This window comes from Xenopus laevis, chromosome 2S, assembly GCF_017654675.1.
Source record: "Xenopus laevis strain J_2021 chromosome 2S, Xenopus_laevis_v10.1, whole genome shotgun sequence".
In the NCBI taxonomy this organism is placed as follows: domain Eukaryota; kingdom Metazoa; phylum Chordata; class Amphibia; order Anura; family Pipidae; genus Xenopus; species Xenopus laevis.
In genome coordinates this window covers 31144110-31169978 of record NC_054374.1, presented here as the reverse complement: position 1 = coordinate 31169978, position 25869 = coordinate 31144110, and the positions used below count along the sequence as shown (strand labels likewise).

The window sequence follows — 25869 nt, the reverse complement described above, 5'->3', positions numbered from 1 at the left end:
CTCAATTTTTTGTAGTTTAATAAAAAAATAAATACATTTGGAAACTATACAGACTGTTGATCTATTGGAATGGCGATGCTTATATACATACCAATGCATACAGAGGTATAAGCTTTATTTTTTAAGTTGTTTATTTTTTGAGTGAATAATTCATACAAAATGAAGGAAATTACACATGGGCGGTAGCAAAGGACTATATTAGATTAGAATTAGTACCCTAATAATGAAAAAAAAAAAAATCACAATTTTTCTTGGAATTGCAGTTAAAAGCTAAATTTGAATGCTGAAAAACTTAAGTTAAAGTCATAATAATAATAAGGGGCAGATTTATTTGAAAATTTTTAATGAAAAAAATTCAAATTTCATCTATTGTTTGTGTACTTCGACTAGGGAAAAGACCAAATTCGATTTGAATTTGAAAAAAATTCAAGAATTCGAATATCGAAATGTATAGTCTCATTAAAAATTAGACTTCGGCCATTCACCATCTAAAACCTGCCAAATTGCTGTTTTAGCCTATAGGGGACCTAATAGAACCTATTTGAAATCAATTGGTGGACTTTGAAAAATCAACATTTTCTGGGGGAAAACTTTGAATCGAATTCGATCGAATGCGCTACTCCTTCTATTCGAATTCGGCCAAATACGGACCTACGTGATCGAAAATGGACCTATTCGACCAAAAAAAACTTCAACTAAATTTCGGTTAGTCTTTTTGAATTCAAATTTCAAAGTTTTTTCAATTCAAAATTCGACCGTTGATAAATATGCCCCTAAGTGTCATTTTTAAATGCAGAAGCTCCAGCAATACCCCCCAGTGCCTCATAACCTAGACTTCAATAGTATTCATAAGGCAGGCCAGTATGGGGCAGTATTAGTGAAAATTAAAGGAAATGCCTTTAGCCTTCACAGATGTATTGTTATTTCCAGCAAGAGAAGATGTCTAATTAGTGAAATAGATCAGAATAATATGGAAACTTTATTCAGTTTCATGTATAATGTTAAAAGCTATAACTGGCAACATGAATAATGATAAAACATACACAAATCTATATTATTTGTATTAGATTGTATATCAGATCATCCACATAATATTCAATATTGAATAATATTCAATTACTCCACTTAATATTCATATTCAACATCAAAACAGCATTTTCCAACAAATATACATTTACTAAGGGTCGAATTCAAAGTGAATTTTCGAATTCAAAAACTTTGAATTTCGAAGTAATTTTTGGGTACTTTGACCATCGAATAGGTCAAATTCGACAAAACTTTGAATATTCGACCATTCGAAAATCGAAGTACCGTCTCTTTAAAAAAACGCCACCTTAAACCTGCTGAATTGCTATGTTAGCCTATGGGGACCTCCTAGAACCTACGTTTTTAGAAGTCTAAGTTTTTTTTCAAAATCCTTTGATTCGAACGATTTCTACGATCGATCGAACGATTTTGATTCAATTCAAAACTGCTAAATTTAATTATAAAAAAACTTTGACTAGAGAATTTTTTAAATTCGATGGTCGAATTTCGAAGTTTTAGCACTTCAAAATTCGACCCTTAGTAAATGTGCCCCTTACAGTTGCACAGAGCTTTTAAGTCCCATGACTTAAAGGGGTGGTTCTCCTTTAAATTAACGTTTACTGTATTATAGAATGGCCAATTCAAATCAACTTTTAAAATAGTCTTCATTACTTATTTTGTTATAGTTTTTGAATAAACAATATGCTAAATTTGAACCCTGCAAAAAGGGCTATGATTTGGGCAAATCCCAAATCTGATATCATATACAAGTATAGAATCTCTTATCTAGAAACCCATTATCCAGAAAACTCCCAATTATGGGATGGCCATCTCCCATTGATTTTTTCTCTGTAATAATAAAACAGTTCTTGATGGTGACAGCTACATGAATCTGCATTGGTGGCAAAACAATTCTGTTGAGTTAATGATTTAATGTTTTAATGTCACATAGCAGATTACAGAAAACCCTATTATAGTTATGGGACCTGTTATCAAGAATGCTCGGGACCTAAGGTTTTACAACAGAACTTCATACCTAGAAAATCATGTAAACATTAAAGGATAAGTAAAACTTTAACATAAGTGAATGTATAATGGACGAGGGGGCTATTCCAAGCACTTTTGTCATGTACATTCATTATTTATTTTTCATTCCAAGATATTAAGGGATACATGTACTGTTAATATGAATGAATTTAGTTACAACAGCACCACCTGCTGGTCATTTTCCCACTATTCTGACCACCAAGTAGTCAAGGAAGTTGTCAGGAGAAAGAAAGAGGCTGTTCTGATGTTCTTCTGCTTAGGAATAAATAGAATCCCCTTTTAAACCTTTTCTAAGCAGAAGAACATCAGAGCAGTCTCTTTCTTGCTCCTGACAACTTCCTTGACTACTTGGTGGTCAGACTGGTGGGAAACTGAGCAGCAGTTGGCATTGTTGTAAAAAAATTCATTCATATTAACAGTACGTTCCTCTTAATATCTTGGAATGAAAGAAAAATAAATAATGAATGCAAATTACACAAGTGCTTAGAATAGCCCCCTCATCAATGTCACATTCGCTAAGGTTTACTTATCCTTTAAATAAACCCAATAGGCTGGTTTTGCTTCCAATAAGGATTAATTATATCTTAGTTGGGATCAAGTACAAGTTCCTGTTTTATTCTTACAGAGAAAAATGAAATCATTTTTAAAAAAATTGGATTATTTGGATAAAATAGGAGTCTGTTGGAGACTGCCTTTCTGTAATTTGGAGCCTTCTGGATAATGGACCCATACCTGTATGTGCAAAACCTCAGATCCCAAGCATTCATGATAACAGATCCCACATCCGTATAATATGCACAGCTTTGCCTGGTGTGGTCTATAACCAGAGATGTAACTAGAGGGGGCCGGGCCCTGGCGCGGGACGTGCTGCCGGGCCCTGCCCCCTCTGTACAGCCGGAAAAGGCCGCAGAACAGAGTGGCGCGCGAGCTGCCGGGGGGCCCTGAGGGGGTGCGGGCCCTGGCCCAATCGCTCCCCCGGTAGTTACGCCACTGTCTATAACTAATGTTGCATATAACATGCAGTCTGCTATTAGCTACTATCTATAATAAGAAGTCTGTCTAGCACAAACTATAATATGTAGAGTGTTAACAGGCGTTATATGTAATATGCAGACATTATAATAATAGGTAAAGTAAAATCTGCAGACTTTTATCTGATGTCATGTGCAATAAGCAGATATTTATATGACAGCTTGCATAATATACAAAGCTTTATGTAGAGCTACTTATAATATGAAAACTATCTGGTTTCACATGCATATAGCTGGGCATACTATAAATGGCAACACACACACAGATCTAATTTCATGCATGATATGCAGAGCAACATCTGATTTAGAAAAAAACAAAATTAATGGCCTGCACGTGACTTTCTGATTTAGTAAAATTAAAATAATTCTTTATTTAATCCATTTAAAAAAGTCAATAATCATTTTATTATATACAGGCACCTTTATGACACTGGGCAATACAGTACCAATACCAGCCAGGCTGCATAAATCAGCTCTAAGTGACAGCAATATCCCTTTAACAAGACAACTGGCTTAACCCTAAGCGTGCTAGCAGTAATCCACTTTTCTATTTCCCCCTGCAGGCTTACTGGCAGTTACAGGGCTAATCATTGTTCTGCAGAAGACAGGCTGCAATGAACCTGAGCCGAGAAGGGGACGTCGTAATCATCATGTTGTTATGAAGGACAAAGCATGCCAGATAAATTCACTTGCATGTTCTGATGTAGTAAGTATAAAGTTGGAGAGTGGTGTTGCTACAGATATTAGATTCTGCCAAGACCTTCAGCACTTCTGTACAGGACATTCTCCAAATGGACTATTTGTTCTTAGTGATGTGCTATATTGGTGCTGTCATTTATCTTATCTTTTTATCAATGACTTGTAGGGGCAGATTTATCAAGTGTCAAAGTGAAATCGAGGGAATTTTCGAAGTTAAAAAATATGAAGTAATTTTTGGATACTTCAACCATCGAATAGGCTACTACGACTTCGACCTTCGATTCTAAGTAAAATAGTTAGACTATTCGACCATTCGATAATCGAAGTACTGTCTCTTTAAAAGAACTTCGACTTCAATACTTCGCCAACTTAAACCTGCCGAAGTGCTATGTTAGCCTATCGGGACATGAAGTTTTTTGTATTCAAAGGAAAATCGTACTATCGTAGGATAAAATCGATCGTAATACGGAATACGATCATACAATGAAAAAAATCCTACAAATTCGAATTTCGTATTATTCAATTGGATGGTTGAACTTTGAAGTATTTTCCACTTCAAAATTCGACCCTTGATAAATCTGCCCTGTAATGTAATGTATCTGTGTTGGCCTGTGACACAACACAATGTAGAATCGTTAAATCGGTATGAGAATATATCATCCTTGCAAGAGAATCAGGAAAAATGTATCACCACCATTAGTATCAGATGAGATTTAGAGGCAGATTTATCAAGGTTGAATTTTGAATTCATGCGAGTTTTTTTTAACTCTATTAAATTAGATTTTCTATAAAATTCGATTGGGGGGTTGTTTGTTAAAAAACTTGAATATCTAAAACTTGGACTAATTTTACCGAACCAAAAACTCGACCAGACTCGATTATAGTTTTTTTCTCCGAAAAAAACTTGAAAGTCAGGAAGGCTACAATCATCTCCAAATTGTTCACTGAAAGTCTCCCATTGACTTATACATGAATTCGGCAGGTTTTAGGTGGCAAATAGTCAAATTCGAATTCTTAAAGGGCTAGAGTATGATACATTTGGAAAATCAAATTAGAATTTTTAAAAAAAAACTCAAAATCGAGTTTGGATAGTTCCCTTGTTGAATTTGAAAGTTTTGGCCATGAAAAAAAATTCGAAAATTTGAATTAGAATTTTCAGTTCGACCCTTAATAAATCTGCCCCTTAATGTACATAACTCTAATGCTCTGTATTCGGGTTAAAAGTCCTTTTCAAATTAAACATGAAATCCAATTTCTATTTTGTATTAAAGCATTCACAGCTGTTGGAGCTCATTTAAAAATCTCAGCTGTCAATCAAATATTCTCTGCCCCTCCTCTATGCCTTAGGCATAGAGGCGGGGCAGACAATTACTTTCACTTTCCATTTAGCACTTCATAGATGTTACTGCTCTCCCCACATTCCCCATTCTCTTCACTGTTTAATTGTGTAGCCAAACCATGGGGATGGACATCAGGTCCCCCATTCTGGCGCACAAACAAGATTCTGAGATGATACAAGGCTTGTCTTAATAACAGTGTCCACAAAATGGCTCCTGCCTGTTTACTATAATTATGAATTCCCAGACTGAAGGGAGCAATATCCAAATAATTTATATAGTGTACCGTAATTAAAGTTTATTGTGCTTGACTAATGTAAAAAATTTTTGTATAATTATTTTGGGTGACGGGTCCAATTTAACTCTCAACATCAAAATATCATCCAACTGGTGGCCAGTTCCCATACTGGTGGAATTAAAACAGCTGCTCTATGGAAACACGGTGAGTGTTCAGAAGCACCATATATAAAGTATTTTTGCTCTTTAATATAAATCTTGTCTAAGGGTGTACTTAAAAGTTAATGAGTCAAGTGCCTCTTTTTTCCCCCTCAAGGAAGCTAATAGCTTGGATAAGAAAGCTATTGTTTCCCTTTGAAACTGTACTTACTAATTGGTAAGAAGGCACAACTGAATTCATGCTAGTATAACACACACATGAGTAATTGCTTCCACTTACTTTCATCAGGGTTGGGTGAAGCAAGAATAGCGCTGTGCTTTCTTTTAACTTCCTCCACATTTTCAGCGATCTTGTCAATGAACCCTCTGATCTCTTCTACCTGTGAAAGCGTTTCATTAGAATATCAGAGATCTCAAAATATTATAGAAAAATGACTGAAAAAGTAACAAAAAAAAAGTGTACTGGTACGGAGCCTGTTATGCAGAATGCCCTAATTTGTATCTCCATACCTTAAATCTAGTAAAAAAATATTTAAACATTAAACCCAACAGGACTGTTTTTACCTTCCATAAGGATTAATTATATCTTAATTGGGATCAAGTACAAGGTACTGTTTTATTATTACAGAGAAAAAGGAAAATCAGTTTAAATTATTATAACACATCCCTGACATCCCACTGACTCAACAAGAAGCGACGATTCCCTGGATGCCAATAATGTGCATTGTTCTATGTTTAGTCCTTATGCATCTGATTTTGGTTAGACATATTTTGCAAGCACAGTATGACCTGAAATCAGGTGCCATGCAGAAGGAAGGTATAAATGTTTGAATTTGAAAGCTGCTTTCATTTAAAAAAAACGGAATTTGGGCAACAAAAACTAGCGTTTCAAATGGATGGGTTGAAGAAGTTGTATAGACAGGGATTTGATTTTTGGGGTTTATTTGTCCTTTAAACAATTTGTTTTACATATAGGGTTCTAAAGTGTTAATACACCTATGCCAAAGAGTTTATTTTAAATCAGCATGGAAGTCCTTCATCATAAATTCCCCCTGTTGAACGTACCTGTTCAAAAAATTCATCCATGAAACGATCTCGATCCAAACCCACAGCGACTTCATCATCCTCGTCGCTGTCCTTTGCCTGCAGAAGGAAAACAAAATAGAAATTGTTGTTAAATGGACTGTGGGAGATGGCCTAGCCAAGCTTTTTGGAAATCAAGTTTCTCATCTTTAAATTTAAACCAGTTTGCAAGTTTATAGACAGCATAAGAGAGCGATAAAAGGATCATACAAAAAGCATGTGGGAGTGAAATAAGCTCTCTAAACTGGTGTCATCATCAAGCGCACCTTGTCTGTCCCCTATGGTTTGTGTAAGCTACATCTGTTTGTTATCACGTATACGAAAGTGAAGGGTTCCGTTAATATCCTGTAAAAATATCTTATATACATATCTATAATATGTTGCGAAGTGATGCCATCAGTTGTAATGGGTGGTTACTGATGTAATTCTTGTTGCATGCTCCAATGACATATAAAACCCAATGAATATACTGTATAATGGTATTTACCTTGCCAGTTACAAAACCTGTATAAAGGCATTCAGCTTTTATATGGACAAAGAACTTCTCAGTGACTTTGAATAAGCTAATTAGCCTTTCTGTATGTTTTTTCTGAAGGTAACCAAAGGAAAGCTATGCAGACACAAGGAGAACATTTAGAGTGCTAGTCCTCATCATGTTAGTCCTAACTATTTCTTTTTATTTTGGGGAATAATGCTTCCACCCCAGATATTGCCATTTAATTTTATTAAAAACAATTAACAGGAGAAGATGTCCCACAAGTTATCCCTCTGGATTACTGTAACTAAATAATAATAATAATACATTTATGGCTGAATATATGAATACAATTCAAGAAAATGACAGTTTGGGAACGTGGCTTTTAGTCAGGATCTATCACACCGCCCCTTTGTTTGCGCCCGTTCCTGGAAAACTATAAATAAAACCATTTAAAAAAAGAAACATGACAGAGTAAAAAGAATTGCTGAATATAAAATTATAATTATTGGTCTAAGCAAAAGGCATATAACAAAGATGAGTAATGAATCCTGCCCACTGCTATATTTTTATTCTGAAAACAGTGGACAGGGGTGAATTTAGGAATGTTGCCAACCTACAAATACTGTAAGGTGTTTAATATCTGTATAATCGGAGCGGACATTGGCTCATGACAGCTTGACAAGGGTGTCATGTAAAATGGCAGATGAAATTCAGTGAAGCAGAGGGTAAGAAAATGCACATCAGCTTCTGAGATATGAAAAAAAACGACCTATAAAGGAACATATATCGTTCCGCTACAATTGAGCCTGGTATGTGTGAATTAGTGATGTGTGGGTCCGGCGGGTTCGGCCTTGACTTCTGCAAGAGCTTCCAAGCATGCTGTATTTATAAGAGCACAACTGCACAGTCCCCTTTCATTACATCAGAAATGGTAGGGCAAATCTATATAAATAGAGGGGACTTGCCAGGTCAGGTTCAGTTTGTGAGTTGGCCGGTTAGTATTGGGTTGCCAATAGGGTTGCCACCTGGCCGGTATTTTACTGGCCTGGCCGGTAAAAATGATGGTTGATTCCAATATTATTAATTAATAGGGAAAAAAGATAAATATATAGGAAGGCCGGTATTTTTTCCAGTAAAGGTGGCAACCCTAGTTGCAAATGCAGGAACTGTGCCAACCCGGACCCACTTCTTCTTGCTCTGTACTTCCCCAGTCTGAACCACACCCAACCCTAACCCACAATGGTCACCCAAATGTCAACCCAAACCTGCCTCACCAGCAGTAAACCCATGAGTCCCTGGGAGTTTGGGGGTCAACCCACACATCATTACCGTCTGTCATTCACATGCATTGAAACCACCCAAGACAGCAGGTTTTCAGCCTAAAAACTGCACATTTGTATTTTTGTTTTTAAGATGAAAACCACCGGTCCCCAGTGGTATTGAGAATTTCTCAGCTAAAACTCCCCTGCAGAGAAAGGAAAAAGGAGGAAATTCTGGCACCCATCTATTTGTGTTGTTTGCTCTTTCCTGGAATAACAAAGAAATAAGGAAAGCAAAAACCCAATGGACTAGCAGTTTTGCCACCCTATATATGGCAGAGAAGGCACAGTGTGGAATTGATATTAAATATACATTAGTGGGTAGAAAATTGCAAGTAAAACGGTGCCATTTCTCTGATAAAATTACACTTTGGAATTGAATTATATGTGGCATTTTTAGAAGAGATTTTTCCAGATACGCATGAAAAAATGCATATACTGTATATAAGCTTTCCAGCGATAGGCCTCTCTCTCAGTAAATCATGCAAATTACTGTGGGAATAAATCATACAATTTCTCTCAGAATTTAGCATATCTATTCACTGCAGGCCAACTTGCCTTTTAGTGAGCTCTAAGTATACACCGATGGAAAGACGGAGCCCAGAAAAATGGAACATCAGTCTCTTAGAACAAACAGTTCAACAGACATGACTACAGTGTTTTTATTTTGTCTCTGTAAAGTCACAAAGAATAGGCCCATTCTCTACTTTGACGTCAAATACACTAGTCACTTGTTATTCCTGCTCTTAGAACTCTATGGGGGGCAGTGGTTGCTTTTTTGGTATTAAAACTCATTCATGTAATGCACAACCAAAATCAAAGGCATATACCCAGAAAGGCTTAACATTTATGAGCATAGGTTATTATATATATATAGTGAATTAATTGTTTCCCCTCACTCAGTTACTGCTAGGAGTACTAGGACAAGCCCATGACCAAGACCTTATTTGAAGAGCTTGTTTATCTGGCGGTTAATTAAGAGTTTAATGAATATCTACAGAATACGTGCATGGATTTTATAGCAACAGACTAAACATGGGATAAATTAACAGAAAGGACTTTATCTTTTCCCATATACTTAAGTACTGAAAAATAATTTGGCTCTCCAGTACTGTGCTGAACTGGAATGCTCTGCATTTCCCATTCTGGGAGAAGGATACAATTGAGAGGTCTAATCAGAAGGGTTTATATTTGCTTTTATGTGTCATTAACTATATGTAAATTGTGTATTGTGGTGTATGAACTTTAATTTACACGGATATCGAACACCAGACCTTAGCTGAAGTACTGTTGTTTCATTTATTTATTTTGATACAAATATCTTATATTATAAATGTTAACCATACTGATATATTTTTGTTGTATCTGTACATGTAATAATAAATCAGTACCATGTACTTGATTCGAACAAAGATGCATGAATCCACATTGGTGGCAAAACAATCCTATTAGGTTTTATGAAACTTTTAAGTCCAAATTAATTAAGATCCAAATTATGGGAAAAAAACTCCTCATCTGGAAAATCACTGGTCCTAAGCATTGAGAGTTCACATCGGAGTTCACGGGCACCATCTTCTTCTCTTCTGAATCTTCTGGAAGAGAGCGTCGTATCTCGGCGCATGCGCAGTTGTCGCAATCTGCTAGTCTGGAACAACTGTGCATGCGCCGAAAGCCACGGAAACTGCTGAAGCGCCCGAAGATTACCGAAGAGAAGAAGATTGCGCCAGTGAACTTTGATGCCCTGTATCTGCAATGAGGAGTAAATAAAGAGTTAGGGGCATTTACCCAGGGTAACATCTAGGCTGGAGGGGGGAGCAGGGAGGGGGGGGTCTCTGTAGGGTAGGGGATTTCAATAAAGAGTGTTTGGTTAACTCACATGTTCATAGTCCCCATTTCTTTTATTCACATACCTGTAATACAATGCTCTGCTACCCATTGTTTTAGATAACCTAAATGTAAGGCATTCACCTAAAACGTACAAAGGATAGAAGAGAATTGCTGCTGTACTATACTTTATTTAATTATGTTGCGCCTTCCCACAATGCTCACAGAAATGACTTATTTTTCCCCTTTGGGGACATACCAGGCAATAAAGCTGTGCATTTCCTGTAAAATGGAACTACATACTGATGAAAATCTATGCCCTGCATAAAGATAAATTGAATTACATTGTACACATATATTCTCAAAGGTGAGGAATTTCTCGATATTACCAAGTTAAGTCTATATAAACAATGTTATGCCTAACCAACGGCTTTACTACTTATGGCAAGCCTCAATTTAAAACAAACCATCCATAAAGTGTAATTTGAGTTATATAACATTGGAATATTTATGACCCATGGGTATATGTGAGACTGAACTTTTACTGAAAACATATTCCATGCTGTACAACATTTCCATGTAGAGCACCAGTTACCTGCTACACAATGTTAAAAGTATAAATAAAAATAAAACAATGTCATATAAAGAAGTCTAGAGAGTTCATAATACTGTTTTTGAGGGCCGTATCTAGGATACCTGTACAAGGTACCACTATGGTGAATTTACAATTAAATCTAGATAATTTACCACAGTATGCGTTTTTAGCTGGAGAAATATAATTCTTATTGCTTCCTTAAACAAAAGAGTTCAGCCTTCCCTAAATGTGGGTGTTGAGTACGTGCAAAGCAACTTACCCCCTTTGGGGGCTTACGTCTTCATCTTGTCTAGGCGATGGTTTTGTTTGAGTACGGAGCGCTACTGCTCTCTCTTGCATGGGCGTGAATTGAGATTCCCTTTCCCATATCATTCAAAGAACCAGAAATATGGAAGATGCGGGCAAGGGCACAAAAGTGATTGTGGCATTTTGACTATGCAAGTTAACAAAATGTAGCCAAGTCAGAATGCCAGGATATATCATAGAAAATGTATGACAACTGTCATGGTTATGGCAATATCTACTGCTTATTACTGTTTATGTCATTATGCAGTAATTTTTATGCTCACATTAGAGCACAACAAGCATGTGGTTGACTTCACTTCCACCGCCGAGGAACCCCTACGCCAAAAACCTCTGTTTCTGATTTGATTCTGATTTGAGTTTTATTTTTACCATATAGGAATCCAAGGACCGTCCCTTTGCAGCTGACACCCTAAGCACAAGCCCTTGAGAATTTATATGTAAATATGCCTCCTGTTATTTTCAGTCATTGCAGTGCTTTATAGATATGAGAAAATACAACCTCCAAAATACATTATAGTATCTTGCAATTTAAATTTCTTTTTACGCACTTTGGTATAAAGTGTATCTTTATATTGACTTCTGCAATCTATTTTATCTGGGGAGTTAAAAATGCCTGGCAAACTGTGTCCCTAAGAACAGGTCATCTTTACCGAACCTTACAGGGATTCTGTCATGATTTTTATGATGTTGTTTTCTGTCATGATTTTTATGATGTTGTTTTTATTTCTAAATTACACTTGTTTACACTGCAAATAATTCACTCTACAATATAAAATTTCATTCCTGAACCAGCAAGTGTATTTTTTTAGTTGTAATATTGGTGTGTAGGCACCATCTCCGGTCATTTTGCCTGGTCATGTGCTTTCAGAAAGAGCCAGCACTTTAGGATGGAACTGCTTTCTGGCAGGCTATTTCTCCTACTCAATGTAACTGAATGTGTCACAGTGGGACCTGGATTTTACTATTGAGTAATGTTCTTATATCTACCAGGCAGCTGTTATCTTGCGTTAGGAAACTGTTGGTTGTCTGGTTAACTTCCCATTGTTCTGTTGTTGGGGGCTGGGGGAGAAAAGGAGATGGGTGAAATCACTCCAACTTGCAGTATAGAAGTAAAGAGTGACTAAATTTTATCAGAGCACATGTCACATAACTGGGGGCAGCTGGTAAACTGACAATATGTCTAGCCCCATGTCAGATTTCAAAATGAAATATAACAAAATGTGTTTGCTCTTTTGAGAAATGGATTACACTGCAGAAGTCTGCTGGAGCAGCATTTTTAAATGATGCGTTATGAGAAAAAACATTTATTTTTCCCATGACAGTATTCCTTTAAAGAAGACTCAATTACCAGGTATAGAAAGTTGAAAAATCATGTAAAAACCTGGCACATATAAGAAATAATAATTTTATATTTATACAAACCATGCTTTCACTAGTTATACTAGATGAGTGCACCTGTGGCATTTTCAGCTACAAATTCTAGGAAGGAACAGCTCAAGGTATCACATACAGCTACCGAGAATAAAAGCTAGGGAAAAAAACTAGACAAACGCTGCAGTATTTCCATATTAGAGCTCTTGGTAGAGCAGACTTGATTACTAAAGAGAGGAACTGTCACTGCTGTGTGCTTGATGTTCTATGTGGGAAGGCAGAGATGCTCCCACCTCCCTCCCAGTATAAGAGAATTACTGGCGTGAGAGAGCAGAGCTGACACTGTCATAAATCATCCTCTTTAAAAAGAGTTGAACTGCAGATGAATCTATCCTCCCACTTGTGCACCGTTGTATATATACTAAACAGAGGAAGGCAAGCCAGGGCAACCAATTATGCCTACAATGGGAGCATAAGTGTGCCAATGAACAAGAGCACTACAACTAGAAAAGGGCAGTTGGATAGAATCACTGTAGGCAGCAGCAAATCTTCATTGGAAACCATTGATTTGCCAAGCCTAACAAGGCCTTCAAGTCAGACCAGCATAAATATCAAACCTGCCAAGTCTTCTGATCATGCTGAAACAATGCCTAGAAGTAAGGCCCACATATACACGATCAGCATAAGTGCCATTATCTTAATTATTCTGATAACTAGTAATAATTAAAGGAATCGCCAAAGGAAGACAGCTGATGGCAATTGGTCATGCTGAGAACAGCTTTAGTTTATAAGCAGCTTACCAGCCGTTTCTCTTGCCATTCACTTGTATAAAAAGTCTGCTGTTATCAATGATATCATAAACGAAAGTAATTTTACTTCAATTTCATACCTTTATTCAATTATTTCGAAGTCATCCAGTTCATTAAATACCCAATTTTAAAAAACGTGAATTAATGTATATGTACAGATAAACTAGATATTAACTCAAACATTAAATCAAATAATAATGAACGATAAAGCGCATACGTTTTTAACACAATCACAACATAATTTACCAATTTGCAATAAAAAGTTCATGTTCTATTCCTGGAGGGTTAAATTGGCATTGGATACACCCTAAATTCATTGGCAGTTCATCAATTGGATGTATTCCTTCTGTATAATCTCATGAAAGATTATTAAACCAGTCCGAATTAATCCTGTTAAAAAATATGAGGATATAATGGCTCAATATTTTCCGCTGTGTAAGATAGCCTGTCTGCACAGTTACAGCAATCCAGATGCCGTTCTGGCAAAATGCGGCCACTTTTTTAGCGCTCTGTGTGTCCGATCGCTGCTGGCTTTTTTAGGCATAAATGGTATTAGTGGCAAGTCTATTTACTGATCCGACTGCTAAGTATAGATGCGACAAGCATATATTTATTTGGGAAGCAGAGGGCAATGCGGCAAGGTATAGTGTCTTTTACCAGGTTTAATGATCCAGCATCAATGCTGCCAAGTCTTTAAGTTAACTTTTAGCACGTTATATAATGTTAAATTCTAAAATTTTAAATTATAAAAAAATATTTTACTTGCCTTCATCTTCTGCCACTTCCCATCTTTCTAGTAGAGTCAAAATATAATCCCTCTGTAAGGCTACAATTGTATTGTTAGTTACTTTCTATTCAGACCTTCTCCGATTTATATTCTTGCCTCCGTAAAAATGAAGTCCAATGGCAAATTGTCTCAGAATATCACTCTCTACATTATTTTAATGTTAATTTAAAGGCGATTCAACCCTTTCTTTGAATAAACCGAGAAGGGATGGGTGTCTGAACAAATATAAAAGAAAAGATATTGATAAAGGGTGTATTTGTTATGCAGATCGCCAGGAAAAAATGACACTTTTTTGTACAGGTATGGGACCTGTTATCCAGAATGCTTGGGACCTGGTCTTTTCCAGATAATGGATCTTTCTGTAATTTGGATCTTCATACCTCAAGTCTATGAGATAATCATTCAAACATTAATTAAACCCAATAGGCTGGTGTTGCTTCCAGTAAGGATTAACTATATCGTTTGGCTCAAGTACAAGCTACTGTTTTATTATTACAGAGAAAAAGGAAATGTTATTTTTAAAAATTGGATTATTTGGATAAAATTGAGTCTTTCAGTAATTAGGAGCTTTCTGGATAACTGTTTCCGGATAACGGATCATATACCTGTACTGATTTTCAGAGGCTGTGTAGCTCCACATACAAATTCGTTGTAACTAAAAGCCGCCACTTGAAAATGCCATGGGGAAATACAGTGATCATACATTGTAGCTTTTTACATGTTTTTTTCCGTCACAACATACTTGCAGCTTAAGTTTTCCCCTTTGATTTGAATGGATTACGCCAGGTCAAAACTGGCATAGAATAATGGCATCACATCCGGAGTACGGACAGAGTGAAAACCAATATATATTCACTGTTTATTTTACACAGCTTTTTACAACTTTTTTTCCAGCAAGATTCCTTTTACACAGCATAATAGGCTCCATAACTGTATCTTGAAAATTGTTATCATTATCCATCATTATGGCTAGGACTGTGATCAAAATAGTCTGACAATACTAGATAGAGGAGGAACTATATCACATACGCAATGGATGTCAGTGGTCCAAGATCACTCAATAGGGCTCTAGCACAGGGTTCTGTATGTTCCACCTGGGTAGGTTTTTTAAGAGGGGGGAATATAAAGTATTTTGCCTTGTGCCTTAAAGCAGAACTGTCATCAAGACATAAAAAGCTGTATAAGAAAAGTGCTTTTCTAATTAAAAATGAAATCCAAATTTTTTTTTTATTTTTTTTTATTAAAGCATTCATAGTTGTTGTAAATTAATTTTAAAATATCAGCTGTCAATCAAATATTGCCTGCTCCTCCTCTATTCCTAAAGGTGGCCATACACGGGCCGATAAAAGCTGCCGACAGACCAAGTCGGCAGTTTATTGGCCCGTGTATGGGGGCCCCCGACGGGCTTCCCCGATCGAGATCTGGCCGAAAGTCGGCCAGATCTCGATCGGATGGGGTTAAAAATCCCGTCGGATCGCGGCCGCATCTGTTCGTTGATGCGGTCCCGCGATCCGACCGCCCGTTTGGCGAACGCTAGGATCCGATCGTTGGGCCCTAGGGCCCACGATCGGATCAGCCCGATATTGCCCACCTCAAGGTGGGCATATCGGAGGGAGATCCGCTCGTTTGGCGACATCGCCAAACGAGCGGATCTATCCGTGTATGGCCACCTTTAGTCATAGAGACAGGGCAGTCACTGCTCTCCCCACATTCCCCCAGTGTCGGACTGGCCCTGCGGGAAACCGGGAAAAAACCTGGTGGGCCCCGACCCTTAATGGGCCCCCGCCGGGCCAGACCCCTTTCCCAACCTTTTGTTTAAAAAACAATTTCTTTAGGCGCCACCTGCGCATGTGCACTGCGCCATTCATGCAGGAGCGCCGAGTGGCACCTTTCAAGCAGGCGCACTGTGCGCTCGTCGCATCGCGATAGGGGGGCAGGGGGGTCAGATAGGGCCCTGGACAGTAGTTTAATTGTGTAACCAGGGCATGGGGATGGACATCAGATCCCCCATTCTGGTGCACAAACAAGATTCTGAGATGATGCAATTCTTTCTTGCCTTAATAACAATGTCCACAAAATGGCTCCTGCCTGCTTGCTATAATTATGAGTTCACAGACTGATGGAAACAAGATTCAAATCATTTAAATAGTGTAAGTAAAGCTCCTTTTGCTTGACTAACGTGATAAAATAGGATTTAGAATAATTTTTTTGGGTGGCAAGTCCCCTTTAAAAGAAGCACGCAAAATGCCACATACAAACACACCAGCATTTCTAGCAAATTGCAAGACGAAGCTGGGACAGAAAAAAATGGTAAATGCATTAGTTCTCCAATTATCCGACAATATCTTGTGATGCCATTGAGGACAGCAGCTCAGACAAAGGTTTGTCACCTGCAAATTGTACCAATTTTTTTTTACAGCATTTACTGGGTAAATATGGCATAGGTTCTTGTTGGCACATATAGGCAACTCTGGCTCAATGTTTGCCATCCTTGTCACAATTGACAGACACTACAAAGCTGCAAAAACGGGAGGGGGGGGCTCGTTAAAGGAACACTATAGCCCAAAATGAATAATTAAGCAACATTTTGTAATGGTCTCTGTGCTGCCTCGGAGATCACCTGACCAGAAATACTACAACTCTAACTGTAACAGGAAGAAGTGTGGAAGCAAAAAAGACAGAACTCTGTCTTTTAATTGGCTCATGTGACCTAACATGTGTGGTTTGTTTGTGTGCACCTTGAATCATATGAACCCAAGATCCCTTATTTTTTAAAATGGTAATTTTCTATTTAGGATTACCCAATGGCACAGACTACTAAAAAAGTATATTATTATGAAAATGGTTTATTTAAATGAAGCAGGGTTTTACACATGAGCTGCTTTATGCAATATATTTTTTATATTGTTCTGGGGGTATAGTTGTCCTTTAAGATTCATGAGTCACTGGAATAAGAGAGAGACCAAGATGTTGTCAGCCCTTAGAATCTCTCCATGGAGCAATCATCTCTAAATCCTAGTGAATTCTACAGTGTCTCATTTACTAGAGTCTACAGAAATCTGTGCAGTGCAGAGTACGACAAATATACATCATTTTTTTTTCCTGTGCTTGAAAAATCCAGGCTATGATGTGCGCCATGCAAAGACACAAGAGAGCAGCGGCTGTCAAACAGTTAAGCCTGTTGAAAAGCTATGTGTTAGTTAAGACTGCCTGGAAAATGAAACGCCATCTGTCCCCAGGAACATCTGGTACAGGTTCCCCCGCCCCTCACTCCTATGGCCTTTCTACTGCAGGTGCTCTGAGACAATGTACCAGTCCAGGCAGACACTAATTACAGGCAGGTAACTGAAAACACAACACATACATACAGACTCCCAAGACATGAACTGAGGTCATCAGCCGCTTCCCTGTCATCAAACCTCCAGAGTAAGAATCAAGCTATGTGACTCTATAATTAATGTATCTTGCAGCTAATCTAATCCTCTATCCCAAAAAAGTGTTGTATCTAAATGAACACAGGATGAAGGACCATAGCTTAGACCAATTTTCTTTGTTTTTTCTCTATAATAAAAAAAAACAGTACCTTGAATTTACAAATTGCGGTCCTAATTTTTATGTTTAAATAAGAAGGAAAGGTTCAAATACTGTATATTAAATGTCCATTGACTGGTCTCACTTTGTTGTCCTGAGCTGCTATATTTATTTCTCTATAACATACAGGCGTGAGACCTGCTATCGAGAATGCCAAGAACCGGGGGTTTTCCAGATAATGGATCTTTCTGTAATTTGGATCGTCATACCTTAAAGAAGAAACAAACCGCTTATTAATTATTACTAGCTGCTACCACGGCCAAATGACCTAACTTATTACTTACCCCTCGATGCAGATTCAGGGATTGGAGTTCACGTAGGTCTTCTATCTGAGAATGAGTCTGGTGTATCGGCACATGTGCAGTTGGATCAATTTCTAGTTTGCGACAACTGCACATGAGCCGAAATTGACGGAAGTGCCAGAAGATACGAAGACCCGGAAGATGGCTGCCATGAACTCCGATCCCTGAATCTGCACCGAGGGGTAAGTAAAAGTTAGCTCACTGAGGTCATAGCCCTGCCTCCCTGCCCGGTCTCCGTCATATGGGAAGGTGGCAACTAGTGATGTGCAGGTCAGGGTTTCCCTGACCTGCACCCAACCCTAACCCCCCTGCTACAACCCGCGTCTGCTCGCACTTGCTTCCGGGGTCCTTTTATAGACCTGCGCCGCCGATGATGTCACAATGACATCACAAAAGGGGCGGGGCGAGCAGACGCGAGACTATAAAACCGGAACCCGGGAAGTCGGATGCCGGCATTTGAACCCGCGAGGTCGACCCGAACCCGCCCGCAGGTAACGGGTCAGCCCGCACATCACTAGTGGCAACCCTAATATATATATATATATATATTTATATTTATATATATATATATATCAATAATCTTCAGACCAGCACTCCCTTAAAAACTTGGTAATTTTATTATTATTCTGTAGTATGAAATACCCGACGTTTCGGTCCACATTTGGACCTTTGGTCCAAATGTGGACCGAAACGTCGGGTATTTCATACTACAGAATAATAATAAAATTACCAAGTTTTTAAGGGAGTGCTGGTCTGAAGATTATTGATACATAAACAATTACCGCGCACCCCGCCATTGACAGCAGCTTTGGAGTGCGGATACTCTTGGAAAATATATAGTGAATAAAGTACCCCCTCTTGTAAAATATAAGGATATTAGAAGTTACCGAGGAGTTTCATGACCATATAAAAACACGAGGCCGAAGGCCGAGTGTTTTATACAGGTCATGGAACTCCGAGGTAACTTCTAATATCCTCATATTTAACAACTGGGGGTACTTTATTTATTATAATACACAAATTTTAGTGAGTCATGTGACAGAAATGACATCACTACTCACCGTTTATAACTGATGACATCACTACTCACCGTTTATAAGGATATAATTTACAGGATATTCATGGCTTTTGTGTATTATATATATATATATATATATTACACTATTAGTACATTTAAAGAATGCCAATCAATTGTAAATATAAGCCAGTAATAATATGCCACCAAATATGAGAAGAGGCCAGCCAATCACAAGAGTGACACCCATCATTTAATCTACATTGACTTGGCAATACCTGAAAGGGCAGGCGGTTTTATGCATAGTTTAAATAATGCAAATAATAAATGAACAGATCTTTAGTATGACATTTCTTGCAGTGTAACAGTCTCTTTTGCTCTGGTCCTGACCTCATTCTGTTCATCTCGGGCACTGTCTGGCATGTGTGTAATGGGATAAGAATCTTTCCAGTTATTAGTGAATTAAGTAGCTTACAGAGGCTTGAGTAATTAATACAATTAGCAAAACCAATCTATAAACCATGAAGATACTTCTCATTGAATGGGGAATGCAGAAGAAACTGACCATGTTTATTATTGCCCCCAGGTGGCTCCATTCCAGTATTATCTAGATACCTTCTCTGTGCCTATTGTCACGTGCAGCCTTTATTTAAAGGAAAAAGAGAATTTATATGCAGGGCTACATAGGTTATTCTATTCAGTAACATACAGTATGTGTCTACAAATTTGTGTTTATTTATTGGACTACTATTAGCAGCCATGTGTTTCTTCATTAGAGCAACCAGTTAGGCTGCATCACTGGACTCTTATGAAACAGCAATATTGTGCTATTAAAAAAACACTGCTTGTTTAATTTTTGGAGGTTAGTGAATTTGCCCCTATGCCTCCTCTCTCCACACAAAGTCACATTTATGTTGCGCTTTATGACATTCTTTCATACATCTCTTAAACCAACTGTTTACAACACTATACCCATATGTAACAGAAGGCACTAAGCTTGCCCAGGAGCAGTTAACCATAGAAACCAATAAGATGTTTGATTTTAAACAGGCGACTAGCAAATTCTACCTGCTGATTGGTTGCTATGGTTTACTTCCCCAGGCAAACTTTGTGCCAATTACATAACGCCCTATACCTTTAAGGGTTATGGTAAACAAGGCATCAGGCCTGGACTGGCAATCTGTGGGTTCTGGCAAATGCCAGAGGGGCTGTAAGGTCCCATAGAAAGTCAGTATTTAGTGGGCTGGTGGGGGCTGTTTGGGCTTCTATGTGGGCTGATTGGGCCTCTGTGTAGCTGAAATGTCAGGGCCTATTTTAATTCTCAGTCCGGACCTGCAAGGCATATTGATTGCAGTAATGCTCCAATAGTATGTCCACATGGTGGTCACATAGTGGTTAAAATGTGTGTGTTTTTAATCGTTCCATTGGTCTTGCTCAATGTAATGGGTATCAGCATAATATGTTTTATACCTATATAGCTAGAACCCTTTTGTTGACGCAATATTTTTACATAGATGCACTCACATCTGGGTATATAATGCACACTTACCTCCATAAATGCACAGTAAGCCACAGCATGCAGCAATAGATGCACAGGAAATAGTATATATGTGTATGTGTATAGTTTATACACTTAAAATGATTGTACCAGCCTTCAGAGGTTCAGCACCCCTATAAAAGTAATGATAAATGTCTCCAACGTTATCTACAGCAGCTCTCTGTCTTAAGCTGGCCATAGGCGTGCAGATTTTACCCTTGTATCCTATGAACGCCCAATCTTCTGACCTGCCACTAACTATTCAGATTAAATAAATCAGTAAAAGAACAAATCAGACGATGTTCTGCCCATGACAGCAATCGTACAAACATCATGTGCAACAAACAGTAGTGACAATGACGACCAGTCGCCATGGTATGAAAAATGTCAGGATGATCCACACACTGTCTGAAAAACGTCCAAAACTTAAATTTGCAAAATTATATCTTTGGGTCTATCTCTTTCTTTCTTTGAGGGTCAATGACACTGCACGTGCTCAGTGTGCTCTAGGCAGCTGTTAACATGCTAAGCTTACTGGTGGTTTGAAACCATTGAAACATTAGAGAAAGTAAGGTTACATCTTTTGCTGTGTTCCCTAAGATCAAGTAACTGTCATCAGACCAGAGCTTGTGAGTTAGCAGAAAAGAAGATGGGGCTACTGGGGGCATTTTGGGAGGAACAGATCTTCACTGCTTAAGGATTGCAATGACCTTGCACTGATGCAGAAGCTTAAAATATAAAATGTAGCATTACTTGCCTAATTATTTGTTGGACTTCAGTTCTTCTTTAAATAGCGTTGTGTAAGCCTGCCCAGAAGACACACTGTGGAGTGGTCTCTTTCACCAGACAAAGCAGTTAAAATTGGGCAGCTGTAAATCAAATCTCACTGAAGAAGAACATGCTAAATATGTCTTGGCAAGTACATATATATAGTGCATCTGAGTTGTTTCATTTAAAATTCATTGTGGTAAGGTACAGAACCAAAATTAGAATAAAAAGTTGTCTGTCCAAATAGTTATGGACCTAATTGTATATCTGCTTACTAATCCAATTTGTATCACTAGATAAATCTCAAATTTCCTAATTTCCAGTTCATTCCATACCCAATAATCAAAATCTTGTCTTTTTTAATGCCCATCTGTTCCACTGTTTTAGCAGTGATTGTGCTTCCCCCAGAGTGCAACAGGATAGCTGCCTGATCCCACAGAAGCCTGCAGGATCTGAGCAAACCATCAAGGCCTCTTCTGGCTTCCTAGACAAAAAGCAGCCTGTGACCTACTTCTGAATTTCACTCTAGCTGAATCTGAGCATCGCAGGATCCTTCTTACAACCTGACTGTGTAATTAGGGTGTAGTTTGTGAAAACATACAATATATATACATATATATATATATATATATATATATAAAGTGATCCATTTGAACCATTGTAATCAAGATACACCTGCGGGAAATTTTTAAACTGCCATTTTTGCATGATTCCTCCAATTCACTACATGTAAATTATTTTACTTGCTATAATTTCAGTTCGTACAGAATCACTTTGCCATCCAGTTTTCTGCAGACAACAAAGACTGTATGGGTATAGGATCATGTCCGGTCCTGTGTCTCTCTGGCTGCCGCTGGTAATTTGCGTTTAAATGCTCTTGTGCGCTGGCACGTAGTTTCACGCATGCGCGCTGGCGCCTACTTTCGCGCATGTACGATTGAGCACACACCAAGCCGGCGCCGTGGCCGGCCAGGTTGCCTAGGGCGCCTGGCCGGGTTGGCCCGGCTCTGCCAATAGGATTGTTTTGGCACCAGTATTGATCCCTGCATCTTGGTTAGAATTACTTTTTTATTTGTATTATTATTACAAAGAAAAAGGGAATGATTTTTTAAAAAAGTTAATTATTTGCTTAAAACTGACTCAATGAGAAAGGACTTTCATATAATTCAGAGCATTCTGAATAACAGGTTTCTGGATAAGGGATCTGATACCTGTACTTGCTGTAAATGGGGAGCTAGGCAAGGAAGCATTGTTGGTGGTTGTATCACAGGCATTCTATATAGCAGTGGTTGTCCCCTTGGTGGTTCAAACTTTGGCACTTGGTTCATATCAAGCTAAAAGATAGATGAAAACTTAGCTCTATCAGCCATTGTTTCAGCTACAGAAGAACATATGATTATTCACCCTAAAATTCCACTCAGAACTCTTGCTAAGCTTCTGCGAGTATCTAGAACATTATCCTCACGGATAATTTCATGGTACCTGACCTTTAGGTTTAGTCCCCCAACCACAGTTTCAGACCCCAAGGTTCAGGAACTACTAATACTGCTCTAGAGAGAAATTATAACCAAAAATCACAATACAGTTACACCTTTCACAACAAAAATTGGAGACTAATGGTGGTGTGCCAACAGTCCTATTGACTGAATATGGACAATGACCAGTAAGGAAGAAAGGCTTGATTGCTGAACCAACTATATATAGTATATACCAATAACCACCATGGTATACCATGAAACATGGGAAATGTGTAGTCTCTATATTAAAATGTGACTGATTTGGAGCTTAAAACAATGGAAAAAACATAAAATTTAGACAGTAAAGCAAGATGCTTGTCAGAGACTATAGCCTAAGACTGAACACCAGTCTGAGTCCTTTCCCTACCATTTTTGTGAGTGCCCATTCCCCCAGTGAAAGTGTAGGAGAGCCAGTAATGTAATATGCCTTAGGGCAGAGACACACAGGAAGATTCAGGAGATTTAGTCGCCCGGCAACTAATCGCCTCTTCTTCGGCGACTAATCTCCCTGAAAAGCCTTCCCACCGGCTAGAATTTAAATCACCAGCGGGATGGCACTCGGATCGCTTTGTTTTCCAAAGTCACCTGAAGAGGCAACTTCGGAAAACGAAGCACTCCGAGTGCCATCCCGCTGGCGATTTTGATTCTAGCCAGTGAGAAGGCTTTTCAGGGAGATTAGCCGAGCGGAAACCAAATCCATAAAATCATGTGACATTTCAACACACAAACAAGGGAAAAAACTTTAAATCATTTGCATACGTAAATTAGAGTTCGGATTCTGTTTGCCATTCGGCCAAATCTTTCACAAAGGATTCAGGGTTCAGATGAATCCCAAAAGAGTGGATTCGGTGCATCCCTAATACCTGTATCTCAATTTAATGGAAATAGGGTAGGATATGGGTATGACTTGTAGAATAATAGTTTTGAGTCTGGAATTGATAGATTTTGGCATTTCCTAATATAACCCAATTTTTTGGGATGTTAGAATGCATATATGGACACAACCCAGTTGTGATGTGTCTCGAGTTTGTCTTGGCCATGTCCCTTTCTGCCCCGACTGTTCTCCATAACAGTCTCCCCAGTTGTGCTTTGTAATTTTTGTCACATGACTGTAAATTATATTAAAAAATGTCTCCATCGTAAAGTTTTTCGGATAATAGAAGTTCCCTTGGAATTCCACGGCCTGTATTAAGTACTCAACCTTATAAAATATAAGGATTCAAAATATCCCTATATATTAAATAGGGGGCACGTTATTCCCTATATATTTGGGTTTGCTTCAATCAAGGTGGTTAAGAGCAATTTGGGTGCAAATAATAGGGAATGAGAGACTGGGCTGTTACTGTAGGTAACCACATGTGGGGGGGATGAAACAGGGTGACTGCCAAAAATGAGTGAGAGTTGACACAAAAGCTGGGATTCTCGCATTCTCTGTTAATAGAAATGAGAGCAGCAGCATGGAGGTTTCTGGGTGGGAGAAGGCTTTTAGCAGGAGATTTGTTAGTTGTGAATTGTTATTTAGGGAAATGTGTACTGTAGATTCTCAGCTTTCAGTAGACACATTAAGAGAAGCAATCTGATCAACTCTGCTCTAGCGGATTTATATTAATCACTTCTGTTACCAGTGTAATCAAGTAGGAGATTGTACATTGTAGGAATTTTCTTTTCTCCTTATTACTTGTTATAATGAAGCTTATGAATTTCTTTTCTATGGTAGAGGTGAGTGTTCTACCATCTATGTCGTTTTTTTTGTTTTAAATATAAAACAAGAAAGATATATTTAGTTATTCTCAGCTCAAATCCCTCTGGGGTTGTCGCAGTCAGCAACTTGTTCCCAGAGGTTTTGTTTGGCCACAGACCAACTAGAGGGTCAGGTCAATTAAGTCTCCCAAAGAGTAAAAAAGACTAAGGGGTATATTTATCAAAGAGTGAAGTTAGCCATCGCCCAGTCTGCTAGAGTGAAATACCGCCTCTTTCTATCCATTTCTATGACATTTTAAAAAGGCTAAATAAATATATATATATATAGTATTCATCGGCACTCACCAATCACAAAGTCACTTGCCGGGTGCTGACCAAAGTAATCTATAGCAGTCCATGAATGCACTCACAGCAGCCGCCATTAAGCGTATATCACTATATCTTTATTTGTGCATGGTGCATCAACGCGTTTCGGCTCACATAGATCCTGACGACGGCTCTATGTGTGCCGAAACGCGTTGATGCACCATGCACAAATAAAGATATAGTGATATACGCTTAATGGCGCTGCTGTGAGTGCTTTCATGGACTAATATATATATATATATAATTTAGACGTGAAATGGGTGGCACACCGCTTCCCAACATCACCCAGTTGCACAGTTAAGGCTTGCATATACTTTGCAACAACGGGATATTCTTGAAAACAAAAGGATATATTTAGTGAATATAGCCTATGGCTATATATGCTTCACTAAATATAACCGTTTGTTTTCAAGAATATCCCGGGTTTGCTGGTTCTTTTCTGGAAAGTATATATATATATATATATATATATATATATATATATATATATATATATATATATATATAAAACAAAAGGATATATTTTTATATTTTAGTATGTGTATCTATCTATCTATATATATATATATATATATATATATATATATATATATATATACATATATATATATATATATATATATATATATATATATATATATATATATATATATATATATATATACACATACACACACACACAATAGTCAGGGCTACCCAAGTTGGAGTCAGGGTAGTGAGATTTTCTTAAGGTTGCTCAAAGTCGAGGTCTTGGCAAAAGTGTTAGGACAGGTAGCAAATCAGCGTAGTCACAATCAGGAAGGGTCAGGAACAGGAACCATAAATCAATAAAAAAATTATCAATTACAGCGCACCAAGGACCTATATTCGGGCATGGAACCCGGGTCTCTGGCATCTATTTATTTTGAATTTCCATGCTGAAAAATGCTGCAATGACATGGGCACCACCATCTTGTCTATGAAG

The 25869-nt window shown here is 38.0% G+C and overlaps 1 protein-coding gene across 3 annotated transcripts in view; it reads right to left on the bottom strand.

Moving 5' to 3' along the window:
- Nucleotides 1–25869, bottom strand: part of stx1a.S (syntaxin 1A S homeolog) — a 91938-nt gene that overhangs the window by 48732 nt on the left and 17337 nt on the right. For all 3 annotated transcript variants that reach the window (XM_041583563.1, XM_041583564.1, XM_041583562.1), the window contains exons 2-3: nucleotides 6602–6679; nucleotides 5817–5916 (exon numbers count right to left, since the gene is read on the bottom strand). In XM_041583563.1, the coding sequence (XP_041439497.1) occupies nucleotides 5817–5916; nucleotides 6602–6679 (178 nt within the window). The remainder of the gene's footprint in view (nucleotides 1–5816; nucleotides 5917–6601; nucleotides 6680–25869) is intronic.